At 56.4% G+C, this 17,927-nt stretch overlaps 1 protein-coding gene across 1 annotated transcript; it reads right to left on the bottom strand.

Moving 5' to 3' along the window:
- Positions 1–1,212: 1,212 nt before the first annotated feature.
- ERF (ETS2 repressor factor) lies at positions 1,213–8,808 on the bottom strand. Its single transcript, XM_081217411.1, has 4 exons — positions 8,650–8,808; positions 3,989–4,223; positions 3,495–3,610; positions 1,213–3,388 (listed from the first exon to the last, which is right to left on the bottom strand). The coding sequence occupies exons 1-4, from the start codon at positions 8,669–8,671 to the stop codon at positions 2,085–2,087; spliced, it is 1,677 nt and encodes a 558-aa protein (XP_081073537.1). The 5' UTR covers positions 8,672–8,808; the 3' UTR covers positions 1,213–2,084.
- Positions 8,809–17,927: the final 9,119 nt, after the last annotated feature.

Below are 17,927 nucleotides of genomic sequence, written 5' to 3'. Positions count from 1 at the left end.
TTCTCACTCTTCTCTCTTAGCAGCTGTGTGGCCTTGGGGAACTCCTTCCCCTCTCTGGGCCTCCAGCACCTCACCTGCACTGAACGGGTTGTGCTGTCCTCTGAGGGCACCTTTAGCTTGGATTCCTCCTCCTGATTCTTTCATCTCTGATTCAAGCTCTCCACCTTGGGCTTCTAGCCTTAGGAGCTCACCTCTCAGATCCTATGATCTTGAGATCCTGGTCTAGATCCAACGATCCTGGCTTTAGGAGAACTCGGTTGTTGAAAGAACATGGGCTTCAGAGACAGACTTCATTTAAAGTCCTAGCTGGGCTTAAGGTCTTGGGCAAGTGATTTAAGTGAGCCGCTTGCCCCTACCTTGCTGGATGTTGGAGATAAAGCGCTGCAGCTCCCAACTAGGTACCTGGCACACAGTAGGTAAATCAATAGCAACTACGATGAAGCCAGTCCCTTCTTTTTTTTTTTTTTTTTTGCGGTACACAGGCCTCTCACTGTTGTGGCCTCTCCTGTTGCGGAGCACAGGCTATGGACGCGCAGGCTCAGTGGCCATGGCTCACGGGCCCAGCTGCTCCACGGCATGTGGGATCTTCCCGGACCGGGCACGAACCCGTGTCCCCTGCATCGGCAGGCGGACTCTCAACCACTGCGCCACCAGGGAAGCCCTAGCAAGTCCCTCCTTAACTTGCTGGCAAAGAGTGTTTCCATGGTTTGATGAGATCACTAAGGTACCTTGCAAGGTCTACATTTCAAGAGACCCTGCAAGCCTGTTGCCAAAGGACTCCCAGATTAATTCATAAGCGCCTCTAAGGAGAGTGGTGTGTGGGAGAACACCAGATGTAGCGCAAAAGGAGCTCCATGGAGGCATGACTAGGAATTCACAAAGAAAGGCATTGTAGGCAGGAGAGCAAGGGCCATGGTGTGGTGTTGAAGAGCCTAAGGGGCTCCCAAGGATGAGCAGATCCCCCATGGAAGAGGGGAGCAGTCAGAGGGCCAGAGCATGCCCGAGACCTTCGTCATCAGGCCCAGGGGTTAAGTGCCGCCCCAGGTCAGGAGTTCATTTCCCAGGCCTGAATTTGCCCCATTCAGATGGGGTTAGGCCCTCTGGCCATAGGTCCATTTGGGGGTCCAGTCTAGGTCCCTGTCCTTAAGAACCAAGCAAAGCCTGTTGCCCTGCAGTGGCTGCACCCAGCACCCAGGACAGATCACTGCATCCAAAGGTCCAAAGTTTTATTGTTTTGAATACATTCTCCAGCAGCCCCCAACTTTCCCTCCCCCCAACCCTCCGTCCCCAATACAGAATAAGGCTTGACCACAGACCCCCAGCCCAGGGGCCCCAGCTGGGAGGCAGAGGGGGCTTCCAGTTTGGTTTCAGGGCACCCCCTTCCCACCTGCCTGCCTATGGGCTAGTCCTAGGAGCAGCTGGTGGTGAAGGGGTTGGACTGGCGCTGGGGTGGGGAGTAGGAGAGGGATAGCAGGCACTTGTAGAGATTTGTGGCCTATGGGCGGCACCCCTCACCCTCCTCCACCCCCAACCCCCCCACACAGAATTTTTGGTTCATCATACATGTTCCTCCCTCCTCTGCTGCAACCCTGTGGGGGGGTATGAGAAACCCAGGCACTCATGGCCCCTGGAGGGGCAGGGAAGGCAGGATCGGGGCTGAGGATGGCCGGGGGTGGAAAGGGAGAGAGGTACAGGAGGCAGAGAACGGGGAAGGAGACAAGGCTTTACTTCCTAAGCGATTGTAATAAAAAAGTTCCTGGGCTTTGAGGCCAGAGCCTCAGTTCAAATATAAATTCCCCAGAATGGAGGTGGCCCCCTTAACTCCCCCCTCCCCCCTACCACTCTGCCCGGAGCTTAGAAACCCACAGAGACAGGGGACAGCCCCCAGCCCTGGGCACCCACCCACCCTCACAGTTAAAAAAAAAACGAAATTAAAAGTTTTATACAAAACATGGGGGAGGGGAAAGGGAGGAGGCAGGGAAGAGACGAGAAAGCTGCCCTCACCTCCAGGGAATGGGGGGGGTTAAGGCAGCAAAAGGGGCATGGGGGGGATGGAGGGAACGGGGGTCCCCTGCCCACAGCCCTCAGGAATCTCGATGCTCCAGAGAGAGCTGGGCTGTAGCGTGCTGGAGGTCAGAACTCACCCGCCTTGGGGTGAGGGGCCCCCCAGCCTCCCCAGGCCCCTCCCCACGCACCTTCTTGTCCTCTCCCTCATCCTCGAGGCCCCCAGTGGGACCCCCACCCCCCTCCAGGCGACAGTCTTCACTCCAGCGCCGTTTAAAGCGCAACTTGAGGGGCATGCATTGGGCTGCCCCGGGTGCCTCGCCGGGGTCGGGCTTCGGGGGTGCAGGGGGGGCACGAGGTGTCTTGAACACTTCCCCGTCTTCCTCATCCTCGTCGCTGATGTCAGTCACCTCCACCTCCTCTGACTCGCCTTCCGAGATAGGCTCCACCTTGATCTGGGGTGGGAGGGGCGGGGGGGCGGGGGGGGCCAGCGCCCCGGCCCCCTCGGCCAGCCCGCCTGCGCTGCCACCACCACCGAGGGCACCGCCACTGCCCTTGTCAGCGCCCGCCAGAGCCTTCTCCCCAGCCGCCCGCTGCCGGCGTCCCAGTGGGGGCGGCTGGAGCTTAAACTTGAATGGAGAGGAGGAGGAAGAAGAGGAGGACGAAGCTGAGGAGGGGACTGGTGGGGTCTCGGGTGCCATGGGCGGCAGCGGGCACTTGTCAGCGCGCTGGGGCTGCGGCACCACCAGCCCGGGGTAGTGCAGGAAGGCGCGGGGGCTGAGGTGGTAGTTGTAGACGCTTTGGGTGTGGGCCTGCAGGTACCGTTTCATGTCCTCAGGGCTGAAGGAAAAGTGGGAGCCTCCCCCCGAGCCGCTGGGGCCCCCGCCACCACTGGGGTACATAGGGCTCAGCGTGGGTGAGGGCGTGTAGGCCAGGTGCGTGGGTGTCATGGGCAGAGCCGGTGAGAGCTGAGGGGGCAGCAGGGAGCCAGGCCCGGCTAGAGGCGACACGGGGAAAGGGCTGAGCGGCTCAGGGCCACCCCGGGGCCGGGGGTAGACACGGAAGACACCCGGGTCGTGGGGCAGGCGGGCCAGCGGGGGCCCGCGGAAGGCACCCAGCTCTGGGGGGCCAGGCGGTCGGGCCCGGGGGTCCTCTCCCAGTGGCTCTTCCAGCTCTGACGTGCCATCGCTACAGTCACTGACAGAGCCTCGGCCCAGGCGTCGGGCCACCACAGCCGAGAAGAGGGAGGATGAGGATGAAGAGCAGGCCGGTGGTGAGCGGGGGTCCTCGGTGGGAGACAGCACCTCGGAGGGCGTTGAGGGAGGGAAGCGGAAGTGGCTGCCGCCTGTCGGCACTGGCGGGGCGCTCTGGGGCACCGCACCCCCTGGCGGGAGAGGGGAGACACGATGTCAAGGCCCCCAGCCCCGCCTGGACATCCAGACAGACCCTGGCGTCCCTCTGAGGCCATGCTTACCGGCCCTTGTACTCACCAGCCAACCCCACATCGATGAAAGGGTAATTAACCAGCACCAGTTTGTTGAAGTTGAACTTGTAGGTGAACCGTTTCCCCTTAGTCTTATGCAGAATACGTTTGTTGTAATAATAGCTGTGGATGTAGAAACACCATCGGACGGTCAGTCACACGGGACCCAAGTCCAGACCCCGTACCTTGACACGTGTGAGTGCTGCTCGCAAAGGGTGACCGAGAAACATGGGCCACCCGAGAGAAATCAAGGTCCAGAGGGTGGAGACCAGCTCTCCCCTCAGTTCTGGGGCCAGACTGGAGGCCACGTCCCTGGCTGTATTCTCTCCTCAGGACACCTCGGTGTGACAAATGGTCTCAGAGAGGGGCTGGGACTTGCCCAAGGTCACGCAGCTGTGATTTGGACCCGGAAGGCAAACCCAAAGCCTATTCCCATGGGCCAGGGGCTCCCAACCAGTGGGGGGCTGTCCACATCTGCCCAGGGGCCTCTGCCCTCCTCACCGCAGGGCCCGGCTCAGCTTGTCATAATTCATCTGGGGCTTGCACTTGCGGACACCCCAGAGCCGAGCCACCTCGTCGGGGTCCTTGATGACGAACTCCCCGTAGTCCCCCTGCCAGGCGATGACACCCTGGTACTCCTCCTTCCGCAGCAGCTCCAGGATAAAGTGCCACAGCTGGATCTGCCTCGAGCCGGGGGATGACTCCGGCTTGTAGGCCCAATCCGGGAAGGCAAACCCTGGGGACAGGAGGCAGGGGTGCGGCCCCGGGTCAGGGCGCCAAGTCTGGGGCCCTGGGGCCCATCCCAGGGTCCACCCCCTACCCCACCCTTAACGTGGGGAAATCCGTCTCCCCCTGCCAAGCCAGGACCTGGTCAGAGGGAGACAGTGTGTGTCTGTCTGTGTGTGAGGGGGGCTAGACAGGAGCTGGGGGGAGGGGAAGCTGGAGCCTGCTCCAGCGACACCGGGAGAAACAGGAAACCGTCGGCGGCGGGTCCCGGGGCCAGTGCCAGGGGGCCAGGCACCAAGCCAGGCCGGCGGGCAAGGCTGCCAGTGGGGGAGGGGCAGGAAGGGGCACACGTGGCCAGACGGGTTGGGGCTAGCCCCCCCACCCAGCCCACCCGCACTCCCGTTCAGGGTCAGTCACTATCACGCCGGCCCCCCCCACCGCCACACGACCTTCTCTGTTCCCCTCCTGGGAACATACACAGTCTCCCTCCCAAGACCTACCAGAGCCCTTACTCCCACCCTAGGCCCCGAAAGGAGGATTTTTTTTTTTTCTTAAAAGGACCAGGAGGGGTGGGGTGGCTGCTTGACGATGAGGTCAGCGCTTGCACACACAGAGGCTTCTGTCTTCCCTGGAGAGTGAAACCCAGACTGTCTGAGAGAGCGCCCCCCCGCCCCCCCATCAAGCCCTGGACCCTCTGTGCTGCACTGCCCTACCCAGACCCGGGCGCACGGACCCAACCTGGCTGGAGGGCCTCAAGACTGCACAGGCACCGCTAGCTGTAGCCTGCTCCCCCTTCTGCCTTCTCATCCTCAGCTTCTTCCCTGCCCACCTACCTACCCGCCCCCAGCATTAACCTTGGGTAGAGGTTGGTGGTGGGCTGGCTGGTCCCTAGAGGTGGTGGGCAGCCTGGGGGGGAGAGTTGGGGGGGCTGCGGTTGTTGTCATTTCCCAAACCCCCGGGTAATCAGGGGTCATCAATAATTCAGCACTAGGCAGCCGGTAATGGAGGGGCGGGAGGAGGGGAAGGGAGGAAGAGAAGGGGGGAGTCAAGACAGAAGCCCTGGTGCCACTAGAGGGAGAAGGCCAAGGTGGACAGCTAAGGATGGGCGGGGTCCCAAGTCCCAATCAGGCTGCAAGGGTCAGCCTCCCTCCCCTGGCCCTGGCCCACACCCCAGCTCAAGCAGGTACCAACCAGGCCTGGGGCAACATGGAACCTCCCCCAAAGACTCCACCCAAGTCTGGAATCCAACAGGGGATCCTTCCCCATGGGGACACAGGGGATCAGCAGTCCCTACTCCCACAGGGGCCACTCACTCTAAATCAGAGCCGACTCTAACCTCTACTGGCACCCAGCTCCCTGAGCCCTGGCCTTGGGTAGACTGGGATGGCCAGCATTCCCCACCTGGTCCCTGCCTCATTCAGAAATTCCAGCCTCAAACCAGCCCCTCAGGGCTCCAGGGTTATGACCATATGACCTCCAGCTGGTCACAGACCCAGGGTACTATATGTACCAGCAGCCCCTGCTCCATTCAGAAGTGACAGCCCCTGACAACACCTTCCATGGACCCCCAGCATCCACAGCCCCATCCCTCTCTTGGGAATCCAGGTGTTCACCCCTCTATGCTCACCCTGCTAGAGAACCCAGGTCCGAGGGTCTTGTTCAGGGCCCAGAGGTCCTTGGGAACCCAAGAGTCCGCCCGCTCCATGTACCCTCCAACCTCCTCCAAACTCCTGTCTGCCTTCAGGGCACCAAGCTTTGCGCTCCCCCCCACCTAAACCCCAATCTGGCTCTCGGACTCGGGGTGGGGGCCGAAGCCCCTGAGACATCAGTCTAGAGCTGGGGTGTGTACTGATTTCCACCCTCCCCCCAAAATTAAAGCCACCCTTCCCAGCCCACCCGCCCCAGCCTCCTTGTCCCGGTAACCAGGCAACGTGTGTGCAGCGACAGTCCTGGGAGCGGGGGAGCAGGAGGCTAAAAATAAACTTTGCAGAAGAGAAGGAGTGAGAGAGACTACATGCAACACAAAGGGAAGGGAGGTGGGGGGCTCTGGAAAGGCCTCAAGCTGCATTCCCGGGACTGACCCAGGCCCCCTAGTTAAGCCCCCTCCCTGAACAAACCCCCTCCCGGGCCAGAACCCTGGCTCCCACTCGTGGCAAGGGCCCTCCCTATTCCCAGGCCCACCCCATAGCCAGCTTTCCTCATCGGACATGGCATACATGAGGGCCTGTTCCCAGCTTTGGGGGGAGAAGGAAGATGAGGGGTGACGTCAGGGTGTCTCAATGGGGCTCTGTTCCCCAGGCTTTGGAGCCAGGAGCCAGGCACGGGCAAGGGGAGCATGTGTGAGTGTGTGTTGTGTATGGGTCCACGTGCTTAAAACAGGGAACCACCCGGCCCGCACCAAGAAAGCTTGGGGGTGCAGGACCTCTGGAGCATGAGGGGACAGCAAGGCAGAAACAGAGCAGCTGACACGGAGAGAAGAGCTGAGGACATTGCCAGACAGGGTGGAGAAGAAGCAGCAGACAGGAAGGGCTGGGATGGCGGGGTCCCAGAAGGCACACCTGGGTCCCACGGAGGCGGGGTAGGGAATCTCCCAGACAGACTGTGGAAACCTGGGAGGGGGGTCTGCAGAATTCTTGGGCACCCCTCAAATTCACATAACTGCCCAAACTTTTTTTAAAAGGACTCTGGGGGTCGGAAGGGAGGGGTAGTGGTAGAGGAAGAACACGCCGGCCTCCTGGGGGGCCCCGCCACCTCCCCCAGTCCAGGCAGCCTTCGGTGGCGCCAGAGCCGGGAAGAAAACAGGAAGTGGGAAACAGCCGCGGCAGAGGAGAGAGGGGCCGGGATGGAGGATCGGATGGAGGGGCGCGCAGCGGCCAGCCAGGAGGCAGATGGACCCATGGACCGACTGGGAGACCAGTACAGGCCCCCGCCCCTTCCCCCAGCCAGAGAACACACACGGCGCGGCCCCAAGACTGGGTTGGGGGAGCGGCCCAGCCGGTCCCACCAGGCGAAGGCCCGTAGCAGGGAGGGAAGACGAGGCGGGGTTGTCTGGGTGCCTCGGCCCCCTCCTCCGGCGAGGGGAGGCTCCTGCTGCCCCCAAGGCCCAGCGGCCCTGGAGCCTTTGGGAGCCAGAGAGTATGTGGGACGCACGTGACTGACCCTACAGCACTCCGAACCCCTGCCCCACGCCCAGCCCCCTCCTCGGCCCCAATCCCCAGGCGCCGGAGCCCGGCTCGGAGCCCTTTAAGAGCCGCCCCCACCCGCCGAGCGACGGGGGGGCAGGGTGGGTGGGCCGGTCGGGGCACACACCCTCACACAGGAGCCCTAGCCGCGGCCGCCGCCGGGGGAAGGAAACAAGTTTGAACAGCGGCGCCTGGCCCCCTTCCCCCTCCCCCGTCCCCGCCCCGGGCCGGATTCCGACGGGGTAGACGGGCAGGGGGCGGCTGGGACCCCTCCCCCAGCGCGCTCGGGCGCAAAGTCCAGCCAGCGAGAGCCCGGGGGCGGCGGGGGAGGGGAAGGGGGAAAGTCCGGGGGGGGGTTAATCCTGCTGCCCCCCGCCCGCCGACCGGGGGGGGAGGGGAGCCTTGGCCCCTTAAGGAGGAGCAAGTTGGCGGGGAAGAGGGGGGCGGAGGGAAGAGACGGCCGGTTGAAAGAGAAGAGCTGGATGAGGGAGGGGGTCGAGGGGGGGAAGCCTCCGCGTCCACCCCCACCTTCCCCACCCTCCCCAACCCCGAGTCCCCGGAGGCTAGGGAGGAGGGTTCCCAGGTCTCTCCCGAGCGACCTTAAAGCCGCGCGTTCTAAGGTCGGAAACAAAAAGTTCCTTTTTCGAACGTTCGGGCTGCGCTTTGGAACTTTGCGACTCGGCGCGGGCGGGGGAGCGAGGAGCCGGCGGAGACGGGCGGGGGAGGGGCGGTGCAGCCCGGTCCCCGAGTCCCGGGCTCCCCACTCACGCCCTCCTCCTAGAGGCCATCCTGTATCCCCCTCTAAGCCGGTGCGGGGCACGCATCGCGGTGAAGGTCACGGGCCGGACCGCGCAGCGCGGAACCTGGGATAGCGGGCCCTGTGGACAGCCCCCCCGCACACACACACACCCCGCACACGTCCCGGCCCCCAGAGTGCAACGTGACAGAGCGGCGGGGAGGAACCCAGCCACCCCCGTGATCCCGGGAGTGAGGGAGAGCCCAGCTTTCGGGGTCCAGGCAAGGAGAGAACCAGGACTCGCAGCACCCATATCACTGCGCCCAGAGCCAGGAATTGGGGGTCCGGTGCACACCCCCGCTCGCGCCGCAAGAAGCAACAGGTCTGGAGTGCTTGGGGGTCCCCAGGAACTGGGGATCACTCGGGCTCCCCCAGAACCCTTCAGCCCCCCCCAAAGTTTCTCCGCCTGGTTTCCCGGGGCAACAAGTCTCCCCCACACGTGCTGCCCCCGCCCCCACCTGTGTCCGCCGGGGTCTTCATGCTGGGGGGCCCGGGGCGAGGCGCCCCGACTCCGGGCCGCAGCTCCCGGCGCCCGCGCTGCCCCGTCCCGTCCCGAGCCCGTCGGGCCGCCCTCGCCGATTCACCCGGCCTCGCCTCTCAGAGCCTCTCCCCTCCCCGCCGCCGCCTCCCGGGTTAATATCGCACTCCGGGGCCGGGACGCCCACGCCCCCCGGCCGGCGACGTCACCGCCGCGTCGCCATGGAGACACTGCGCCCGCCTCCTCCCCGCGCACTCGCACACACACACGCGCGCGCACGCACACGCACACACACACACGCACACACACACGCACACACACACACACACACACTCGTCGGCGCGCAGCCACTGAGGACCGGCCGGCTCTAGGCTTAAAGGGGCCGCGCGACGGGGGAGGAGGGAAGGAGGGGGTTGGGGTGGGATGGGGTCCGGGGGGTCATGACCCTTCTCTGAGGCTCCAAGTCTGAAGATAACTTAAGTCCTCAGGACTCGCGACCTGCCGCCCCTCCTCCTCTCCTGCCCACTGCGGGGTCCAGATTTTCTTTGGAAGCCTGTAAGAGGGGTTGGGGGGTACCTTCTGATGAGTGTCAGAAACTTTTGTGAGGAGGAGTATGGACCTTTTGGGAGGAGGCAGAATTTTCTCTGCAGGGGGGCCGGCTCAGGACCTTGGAGGATGATCCAGACCACAGCATTTCCCAGGCTGGGCTCACCATGTCCCCCCACCAACAATCCTGAGCCTGAATGGGGGCAGCTGTCCAGGGGTGGGGTGGAATGGGTGGTAAGCATTTCCCAGCATCGGAAATAGGGAGGCGGCTGTGCCCTCCGTTCCTCCAGGGATGGGGTCTTGGCCTTCCAGATAGCCCCAGTCCCAACTGGGGAGGAAGTGACCAGAGAGAATGCACGCGGTAGCCCGCCCCCCCATCCCCAGACTGCAGCTGTCCTGGGGACACGGCTGGCGCCGGAGGTACCCACACCTCCACCTCCAGGGCAGGGGGTTCCGGGGATGGGGTCAGGATGCGAGGGGGTGAGCAAAGTCGGAACAAATGTGCTCCCAAGGGGCACTGGGGGGTCGCCAGGAGAGAGGAAGGCAGGGCTTAAGGATGAAGGCCAGCGCGTAGGGCAGTGTTAAGTCTGTTCTCTGCAGCTGGGAGGAATGGATGGAGCCTGAGGCTTTGGGAAACAGGAAATCAGCAATGATCAGATGGCCAACAGTAGAGGGCAAATAGAAGCTGTATTCACAGGCTGATCCTGGAAACAGAGTCTCAGAAAAGACTCTGAGGTACCAAAGGAAACGAAGTGGGGAGGGCGGGGGGAGATGCTCAGAGAGAGTGAAATCAAGAAGACAGAGATGACCAGGCCATAGAGAGGGAAGGCCTGAAGGGTCAGGCTCTGGGTGCTTAGGGCTTCAAGCCCAGCCTCTGTTGCTGGGTTCCTAGCGGTGTTAGAGCAGAACCTCACCAGTGCCTCAGAAGTCTCAGGCCTCTTCCTCAGGGAGACCAAGGCCTCCCAGGAAGCATCACCCCCCTGGGGAATTATGTCACCTTGCCTACGGACAGTGCAGCTCCCCCATGGATATTGTAACCCTCTGGGAGAAGTGTGGTCCAGCAATGATAATCATCATCATTGTTATTATAACAGCTCCCTCCCGAATTGCTGAATTGCTCTCGCTCATGATGTGCCAGGCACTGGGCCAAGCATTGTCGGGACATCTTCTCATTCAATCCTCACAAAACCCCAAAGAAGGGAATTACTATTGTTAGCCCCATTTACAGATTAAGAAAATGAGGTTCAGGAAGTGTTGGAGCCAGGATTCAAACCCAACCTATCCAATTCAAAGTCACCACCCTTAACCACTATATTTTACCACCTCTTTTACTGCCCCCTTCCCTCAGAAAAAGACGATGCAAAGTTTAAAAGATAATAGGTCTATAACAGCTTCAGTGACCTCCATACTCCCGCCAGCAAGACAGAGGTTGGGGCGGCAACCCAAACTCTGCTATTTCCTGTACGTGACATAGAGCAAGTGAATTTATCTCTTTGAGCCTCAGCTTCCTCATCTGTAAAATGGAGATGTTAATAGGCCCTACATGATTAGGTTGTTGTGAGAAATCAGAGATTTGAGGTAAGTACACAATAAATACTGGTAATAATTATTAGCAGAGTGAACGATATACCCCGTGGATGAGGTGAGCACCCCCCACCCTACAGACTCCAACTGTTGGCAATAAACACACAGCACTGACAGTGACATTTCCTGTTTAATAGCATAATCCTACCCTGACCCAGCTGGATAATTCAATCCCACAGTTTCTGTGAAACACAATCATAGATGGTGGGTATGCCTCATGGGAGACTCTCAGCCATCCACAGAGAATGGGAGTGCCTGGTGAAAATGGTGTGTCCACAGATATTATAACCCCTCAGGGGTCTGTGTGGCTCCACCATAGAAGTGTGGACTGTCTTGGATACTTCAGTTGTCTTGTGAACACTGAAAACCACCCCCAGGGATGGTGAACCCCACCATTCCTATGTGAAACACCTAGATGTTGTGAACTTGTGATGGAAACTATCCATCACCACTGGTCATTCCTTGAACATATACCATCCAACCAAGGCCATGTGAACTCCAATGAGCAAGTTCACTATGGAAAGCCTCCACAAATGCCCCTGGGACTGGTAAAAAGCACAGCCTCTCACAGACCTAGGATGTGCCTGGGATGAATAGTGTAACACTCCATGGAGAAAACAACTCTGTCTGGACAGTGAGGACACCCCGACTCCCATGGACCTAGTAGTTGTTGTTCCAGTTTACTGTCCTGACACAGATAACATTTATCCTATTGTTGTCAGGCAAAGGCATGGATAGAACGTATCCCCACAGAAGTCACAACTCTTCACAGACTTCACACCTAGAAAGGAAACTGTGTGGACGACAAAAATCAAAATTGCAACCCACCCATTACCCATATAAGCAATAACGAACCACTACTACTCTATTGTCATTCCCTTAGAAATAGTGGGACCCACCCACACTGTTTAGAGAGCAGAGTCACCTAAACAGTGTAACCATTGCCAAACAGAAAATGTAACCCCTTTATAGTATCACCCTTCCTCATCTCCCTGACTTGAAAAGCTGAAGGGCCCCAGAGCTCAGTCCCAGGTCCTCTTCTCTTCTCCATCTACACCTATTCCTTTGACAATCTCCACCAGGACCACGGTTTCATATACCGTCTCTATGCTGATTACACCCAAATTTCTATCTCCATCTCAGGACTCTACCCTGAACTCCAATCTCACATGTTGAACTGCCTCATCAGTGTTTCCATTTGGATTTCTTGAGTTTTCCAAGTCATAATGGTCTTCTGGATCTCCCCCGGACTGTCCCCCCACCTCCAGTCCTCCCCATCTCAGGGAAATGCAGCTCCATTTTGCTGGTTGCTCAGGCTGAATACCTTGGAATCATCCTGAATTCCTTTCTCTCGTCCTACATCCAATCTGAAGGGAACTCCCATCCGCTAGCTCTTCCTTCAGCTGTTTCAGAATCAGCCACCCTCCCCTGCCACCACCATCCTGGTCTAGGGGCTCCTCACTGGTCTCCCTGCTGCCACTGGTCCCTATAGTTTGTGCTCTATCAGCAGCCAGAATGGTTTTAGTCAACCACATGACATCCCTTTGCTGCCCCAAACCCTCCAATAGCCCCTCTGCTCACTGGAAGTAAAAGCCAACGTCTTGCTTTTACAGCTCCCTGCCTGCAAGGCCCTTCCTTCCTGACCTCACTTCCCACCTTTCCCCTTCATTTCTTTTCCAACTACGCTCCAGCCTCTTTGCTGTTTCTAGAATATGCCAGGCATATTCCTCCCTCAGGGATTTTGCCCATGCTATTCCATCTGCCTTGAAGACTTTCCCCCCAGAGGTCTGCCTAGCTCTGTCCCTCATCCCTTTCAGGTTTTTATTTAAAAATCACCTTCACAGGAATTCCCTGGTGGTCCAGTGGTTAGGACTCCATGCTTTCACTGCTGAGGGCACGTTGGGGAACTGTGATCCTGCAAGCAACGCAGTGTGTGGCCAAAAATTAAAAAATAAAATAAACAAACCTCCTTCCCAATAAATTGGACTATGACCGCTCTACATACATATACATATATATATATATATATACATATATATATATATATATATATATATTTTGCCACACCACGTGGCATGTGGGAATCTCAGTTCCCTGACAAGTGATCAAACCCCTGCCCCCTGCAGTGGAAATGTGGCATCTCAACCGCTGGACCACCATGGAAGTCCCTGACCACTACATTTTATTTTATTTTATTTTATTTTTTATTTATTTATTTTTTGCGGTACGCGGGCCTCTCTCACTGTTGTGGTCTCTCCTGTTGCGGAGCACAGGCTATGGACGTGCAGGCTCAGCGGCCATGGCTCACGGGCCCAGCCGCTCCGCGGCATGTGGGATCCTCCCGGACTGGGGCACAAAGCCACGTCCCCTGCATCGGCAGGCGGACCCTCAACCACTGCGCCACCAGGGAAGCCCCACTATATTTTAAATTGGAGCCCCCTTCCTAGATCCCTGTGTCCCTCGTATGCACGATTTTTCTCCATAGCGCTTAGCATCATCTGACATAATGTATTTGCTTGTCATTTGAATCCTTCCTCCATAATATCAGCTCTAAGAGGGCACGGATTTTTGTCTGTTTTGTTGCCTATAGTATCCCCAGAGCATGGCAATCAATAATGAATGGATAAGCTCATCTTTGGACAGTGAACTCCCTTATGCCCAATGTAATACCAATAAAATGTAGCTCCGTACACACAGAGAAACCCTCCTGGACAGTCGATGCCAGTGCAACCCCCTAAAGAGTATGAATCCCGATGTGAATCTCATAAACAGGGAAACCTCCATAAAAGATGAACTTGTCCTACTCAATGTCAGTTCCACAAAGACAGGGACTTGATCCGTATTCTTCACATTCTTCATTGCTTTATCACCAGTGCCTAGACCAGGGTCTGTCATAGCGTAGGCTGGTGATATGTATTTGCTGAAGTGAACTGAGTCTGCATACAGCTGGTATAACCCCACAACCAGATCCCATACAGACAGTGTCCGTAACTGATGTAAACCCCATATACAGTGTGACTCTCACACGGATAGTGTAAACCCCCACTAGACAGTGTAATGCTTAAAAACAGTGTGAACCCCAACATAGGCAGCGTGACTCTCATAAACCTTGTCCAGATAGGCTAGCTCTCATAAATGATCTGAGCCTCATCCAAAAGTACTTCATAAACCGTGTGGACCTATATAACAGGGCAACCCACATAAACGGTGTAAACCCCACATAGGCAGTGTAACCCTCAAAAACAGTGTGAGCCTCATATAGATGGTGAGAAAGCAAATGAACGACGTGCACCCCCCCATACAAATGGCTTGTCCCCTCCTTTTTTTTTTTTTTTTTTTTTGCGGTATGTGGGCCTCTCACTGTTGTGGCCTCTCCCGCTGCGGAGCACAGGCTCCGGATGCGCAGGCCCAGCGGCCATGGCTCACGGGCCCAGCCGCTCCGCGGCATGTGGGATCCTCCCGGACCAGGGCACGAACCCGTGTCCCCTGCATTGGCAGGCGGACTCTCAACCACTGTGCCACCAGGGAAGCCCCTCCTTTTTTTTAAATAAATTTTTTTACTTTTGGCTGCATTGGGTCTTCGTTGCTACACGCAGTCTTTCTCTAGTCATGGCGAGCAGGGGCTACTCTTCGTTGCCGTGCATGGGTTTCTCATTGCGGTGGCTCCTCTTGTTGCGGAGCACGGGCTCTAGGTACGCAGGCTTCAGTAGTTGTGGCTTGCGGGCTCAGTAGTTGTGGCTCGCAGGCTCAGTAGTTGTGGCTCACGGGCTCTAGAGCACAGGCTCAGTAATTGTGGTGTACGGGCTTAGTTGCTCCGCGGCATGTGGGATCTTCCCAGACCAGGGCTCGAACCCGTGTCCCCTGCATTGGCAGGCGGATTCTTAACCACTGCGCCACTAGGGAAGCCCTTGTCCCCTCCTTAGTGTGTGCTACCACAGAGGAGGCATAACTTGTTCAACGTTGTGTTGTGTGAATTCCTCTAGCAGTAGGGTCAATTCCCACAACCGGGTAAACCTCACATGCATAGTGTAGTGCATATAAACAGGATTACCTCAATAAGCAGTGTGAGCCTTCATGGGAATAATGTAGCCCCAGAGTCAGCATGGCCTCATGCAGGACATTGTGCCCCTGCGTGGATAGTGCCACCTGCCTGGGTGGACCACTCTGTGAATAGTGTAGACTCAACCAATGGGTGTAATAAACCCCAATGTCACTGTCAGTTTTATTAAGTCATGGATAATGTAGCCCTTTCCCGTAGACAGGAAGAAATTCCCTGTTCCAGTTAAACCCTCTAGGCTCAAACTGAGGTGACCAAATACCACACCTGGCAAATAAGATGTAAGAAGTACGGACTGAGTGGGGCTTCCACAGAAGCTTCCAAAAGGTAAAAGATTCAAAGTGTCAAACCCTTATGTCCCATATCCCTGCTTGGAACTTGGAGCGGATGGCAAGAGCTCCAGCAGCCACTGAGGCAGAGGAGCTAAGTATGACTGAAAAGACCAGAAGGTGATTCAGTCTCTTCAGAGGTAAGAGAAAAGTACATCTCTATTTTATTTAAGCCACTGTTGTTTGGATTTCTATTACTTGTGTCTGAAGTGAAATCTAACTGATAATAGTTATAAAAAAATTCACTAAAGTTGAAAGACTGTTAACATTAAAAAAAAAAAACAACCCTCTGGGCTTTTGTAATTTTCATACAATTATACTAATCCCCCCCAACCCGGAAAGTCTTAACTCTCCAATAAAATGTTACCCAACTCCCCTTCAACACACACACGTATTAGGATAGCATGACTCCCTGAAGGGTGGTGTAACCCATCATCGACACTAGACCCCAAATAAAGGCCAAGAAATGGTGACTTCTTGAATGGCAGGGATTTCCCAGAGTCCAGTGCAGGATAGGGCATATAAAAATCACCGCTCCCATTTATTGAGCACTTACTATATGCAAGGCCCTAGATTCAGCATCTCATTTCATCCTTACCACAACTTTATGAGCTAGATATTCTAATGATCCCCATTTTTCAGATGAGGAGAGTGAGAATGAGAGAGGGTACAGGCCCAAGGCTACACAGCTAAAAACTGTTACAGCTGAGACATCAAGCAGTAGACCATAATGGCTCCTGATGGATTGATAAATGCCCCACAGATATGCTGAACCCTGGAATCCTTTCAAAAAGCACCACCACCAGCACCACTACAACACATACAAATGACACGGACAGGTTACCAGTAAGGTTGTGGCAGCATAGGCTCTTCAGGCAGTGATACGCACCTTCTGAGTAAGAATAATCACAGCAAGAGTTCACGTTTTTGAGGATTTACCCTGCTAGAGACACAGACCTAAATGCTTTGCACATCTTAACTCATTACGTCTTCACGACAACCCTATGCCATAGGATTAAAAAAAAAATTATCCCATTACAGATGTAGAAATTGAGGCATAGAGGGATTAAGTGATTTGCCCAAGGTCACACAACTGGGAAGAAGCCCAGCTCAGTTTGACCCTGAGCAACCTGGCTAAGCCTGTGTTATTCTTCTTCCTGAAACATCAGCCCCCACTCCACATGAAAGTGTAATTTCAATGAACTGTGTAAGTTAACTACATTTTATGTAATTCTTCCAGGGACAGGTGAAATAGGCCTGGGACAGTGTGGATTCCCACAGATGGGTCTCCTTTATGCATGGTGTAACTCGAATAGGCAGTGGGGGTTCCTCTGTGGACATTAAAAACACACCATGGGGCCTCCCTGGTGGCGCAGTGGTTGGGAGTCCGCCTGCCGGTGCAGGGGATACGGGTTCGTGCCCCGGTCTGGGAGGATCCCATATGCCGCGGAGCGGCTGGGCCCGTGAGCCGTGGCCGCTGAGCCTGCGCGTCCGGAGCCTGTGCCCCGCGACGGGAGAGGCCGCAGCGGTGAGAGGCCCGCGTACCGCAAAAAAAAAAAAAAAAAAAAAACACACCATGGCCAGAGACAATCCTGAACAGACAGTAGAGACCCTCTTTTACCCCCTGTGCTTCCTAGGCAGGGTGAATTCCTTCATGGAGAGTACAGATCTCCCCATTGAGTCTAATTCGCCCTCACACCTGACGTGAACTGACTGTGGAACACGAAACACCATCCCAATCAATGGAAATCCTCCTCCCCCCAACACAATGTAAGTTGTCAGGGCAATGTGAACTTTCATGCAGTGTGAGTCTCCCCATGGCCAGTATAATTAATCTCTTTCATATCTGTGACAATGTTAACATGGACAGTGAACATCTCCACGCATGGGGAACTTTCTGTGGCTGCTGTGAACCCCTTGTGGGACAGCACGAACCATTCTCCAAGGGTCTACCTAAGTGGGCTGCGGGAACTCTCTGACGAACATAAACTTTGTTCACACCCAACCCCTACCCAATGGGCACAGTATAAACAGCCCTGTAAAATTTCCCTCAACTCAGGGCCCACTCAACATGGAAGTGCAAACTCTCTTTTAGAATGATATTAAAATAGTAGTTATGACAGTATAAGATAATATGTCATAACATAATAGCATAAGTAACAGTGTAAGAGTCCTCTCCAGTGTGAACTTGTAGACAGTGAAATTTCCCCCCCTCTCAAGGCAAACCTTCTGTGGACAGTGCATAATGTGAATCTCATGGATAACGTGAATCTCCTTCATACTCAGTGAATCCCACTGGACAACTGATACTTCCCTCTAGCCCAGAGTGAACTGGCCACGTCACAGTATACTCTCTCACCGGTAGTGCGAATGTTACAGGCATTAAGAATCTGCAATAGGCTGGTGGCATTCTCCTCACACCTGGTGTGAATCCCTTGTGGATACTGCAAACCCATCAGACGCAGCAGGTGACTACGGCCCATTACCGGCTAGCCAGGGCAAATGCAATGTGCAGAGTACGGATGCACTGCCAACAGGTTCACAGCTGGTGTGAATCCCGTACCTGGCCAGGCGGAATCTACTACTGACAGGACATATTCCTCTCCTCCCAACCCCCAGTGTGATCACCCCACCTTAAAAAAAAAGAAAAAAACCTTGCTCCCGCCAGGTGTGAACACCTACAAAGCGTAGCTCTTCAGGGAATGCAGTGTGACGCCCCATGAAGCGCTGTACTTCCCCATC

This window comes from Mesoplodon bidens (assembly GCF_964165515.1).
Source record: "Mesoplodon bidens genome assembly, chromosome: 18".
NCBI classification, from domain to species: domain Eukaryota; kingdom Metazoa; phylum Chordata; class Mammalia; order Artiodactyla; family Ziphiidae; genus Mesoplodon; species Mesoplodon bidens.
The sequence above is the reverse complement of the archived record's forward strand: the minus strand, read 5'-3'. Positions and strand labels throughout refer to the sequence as shown.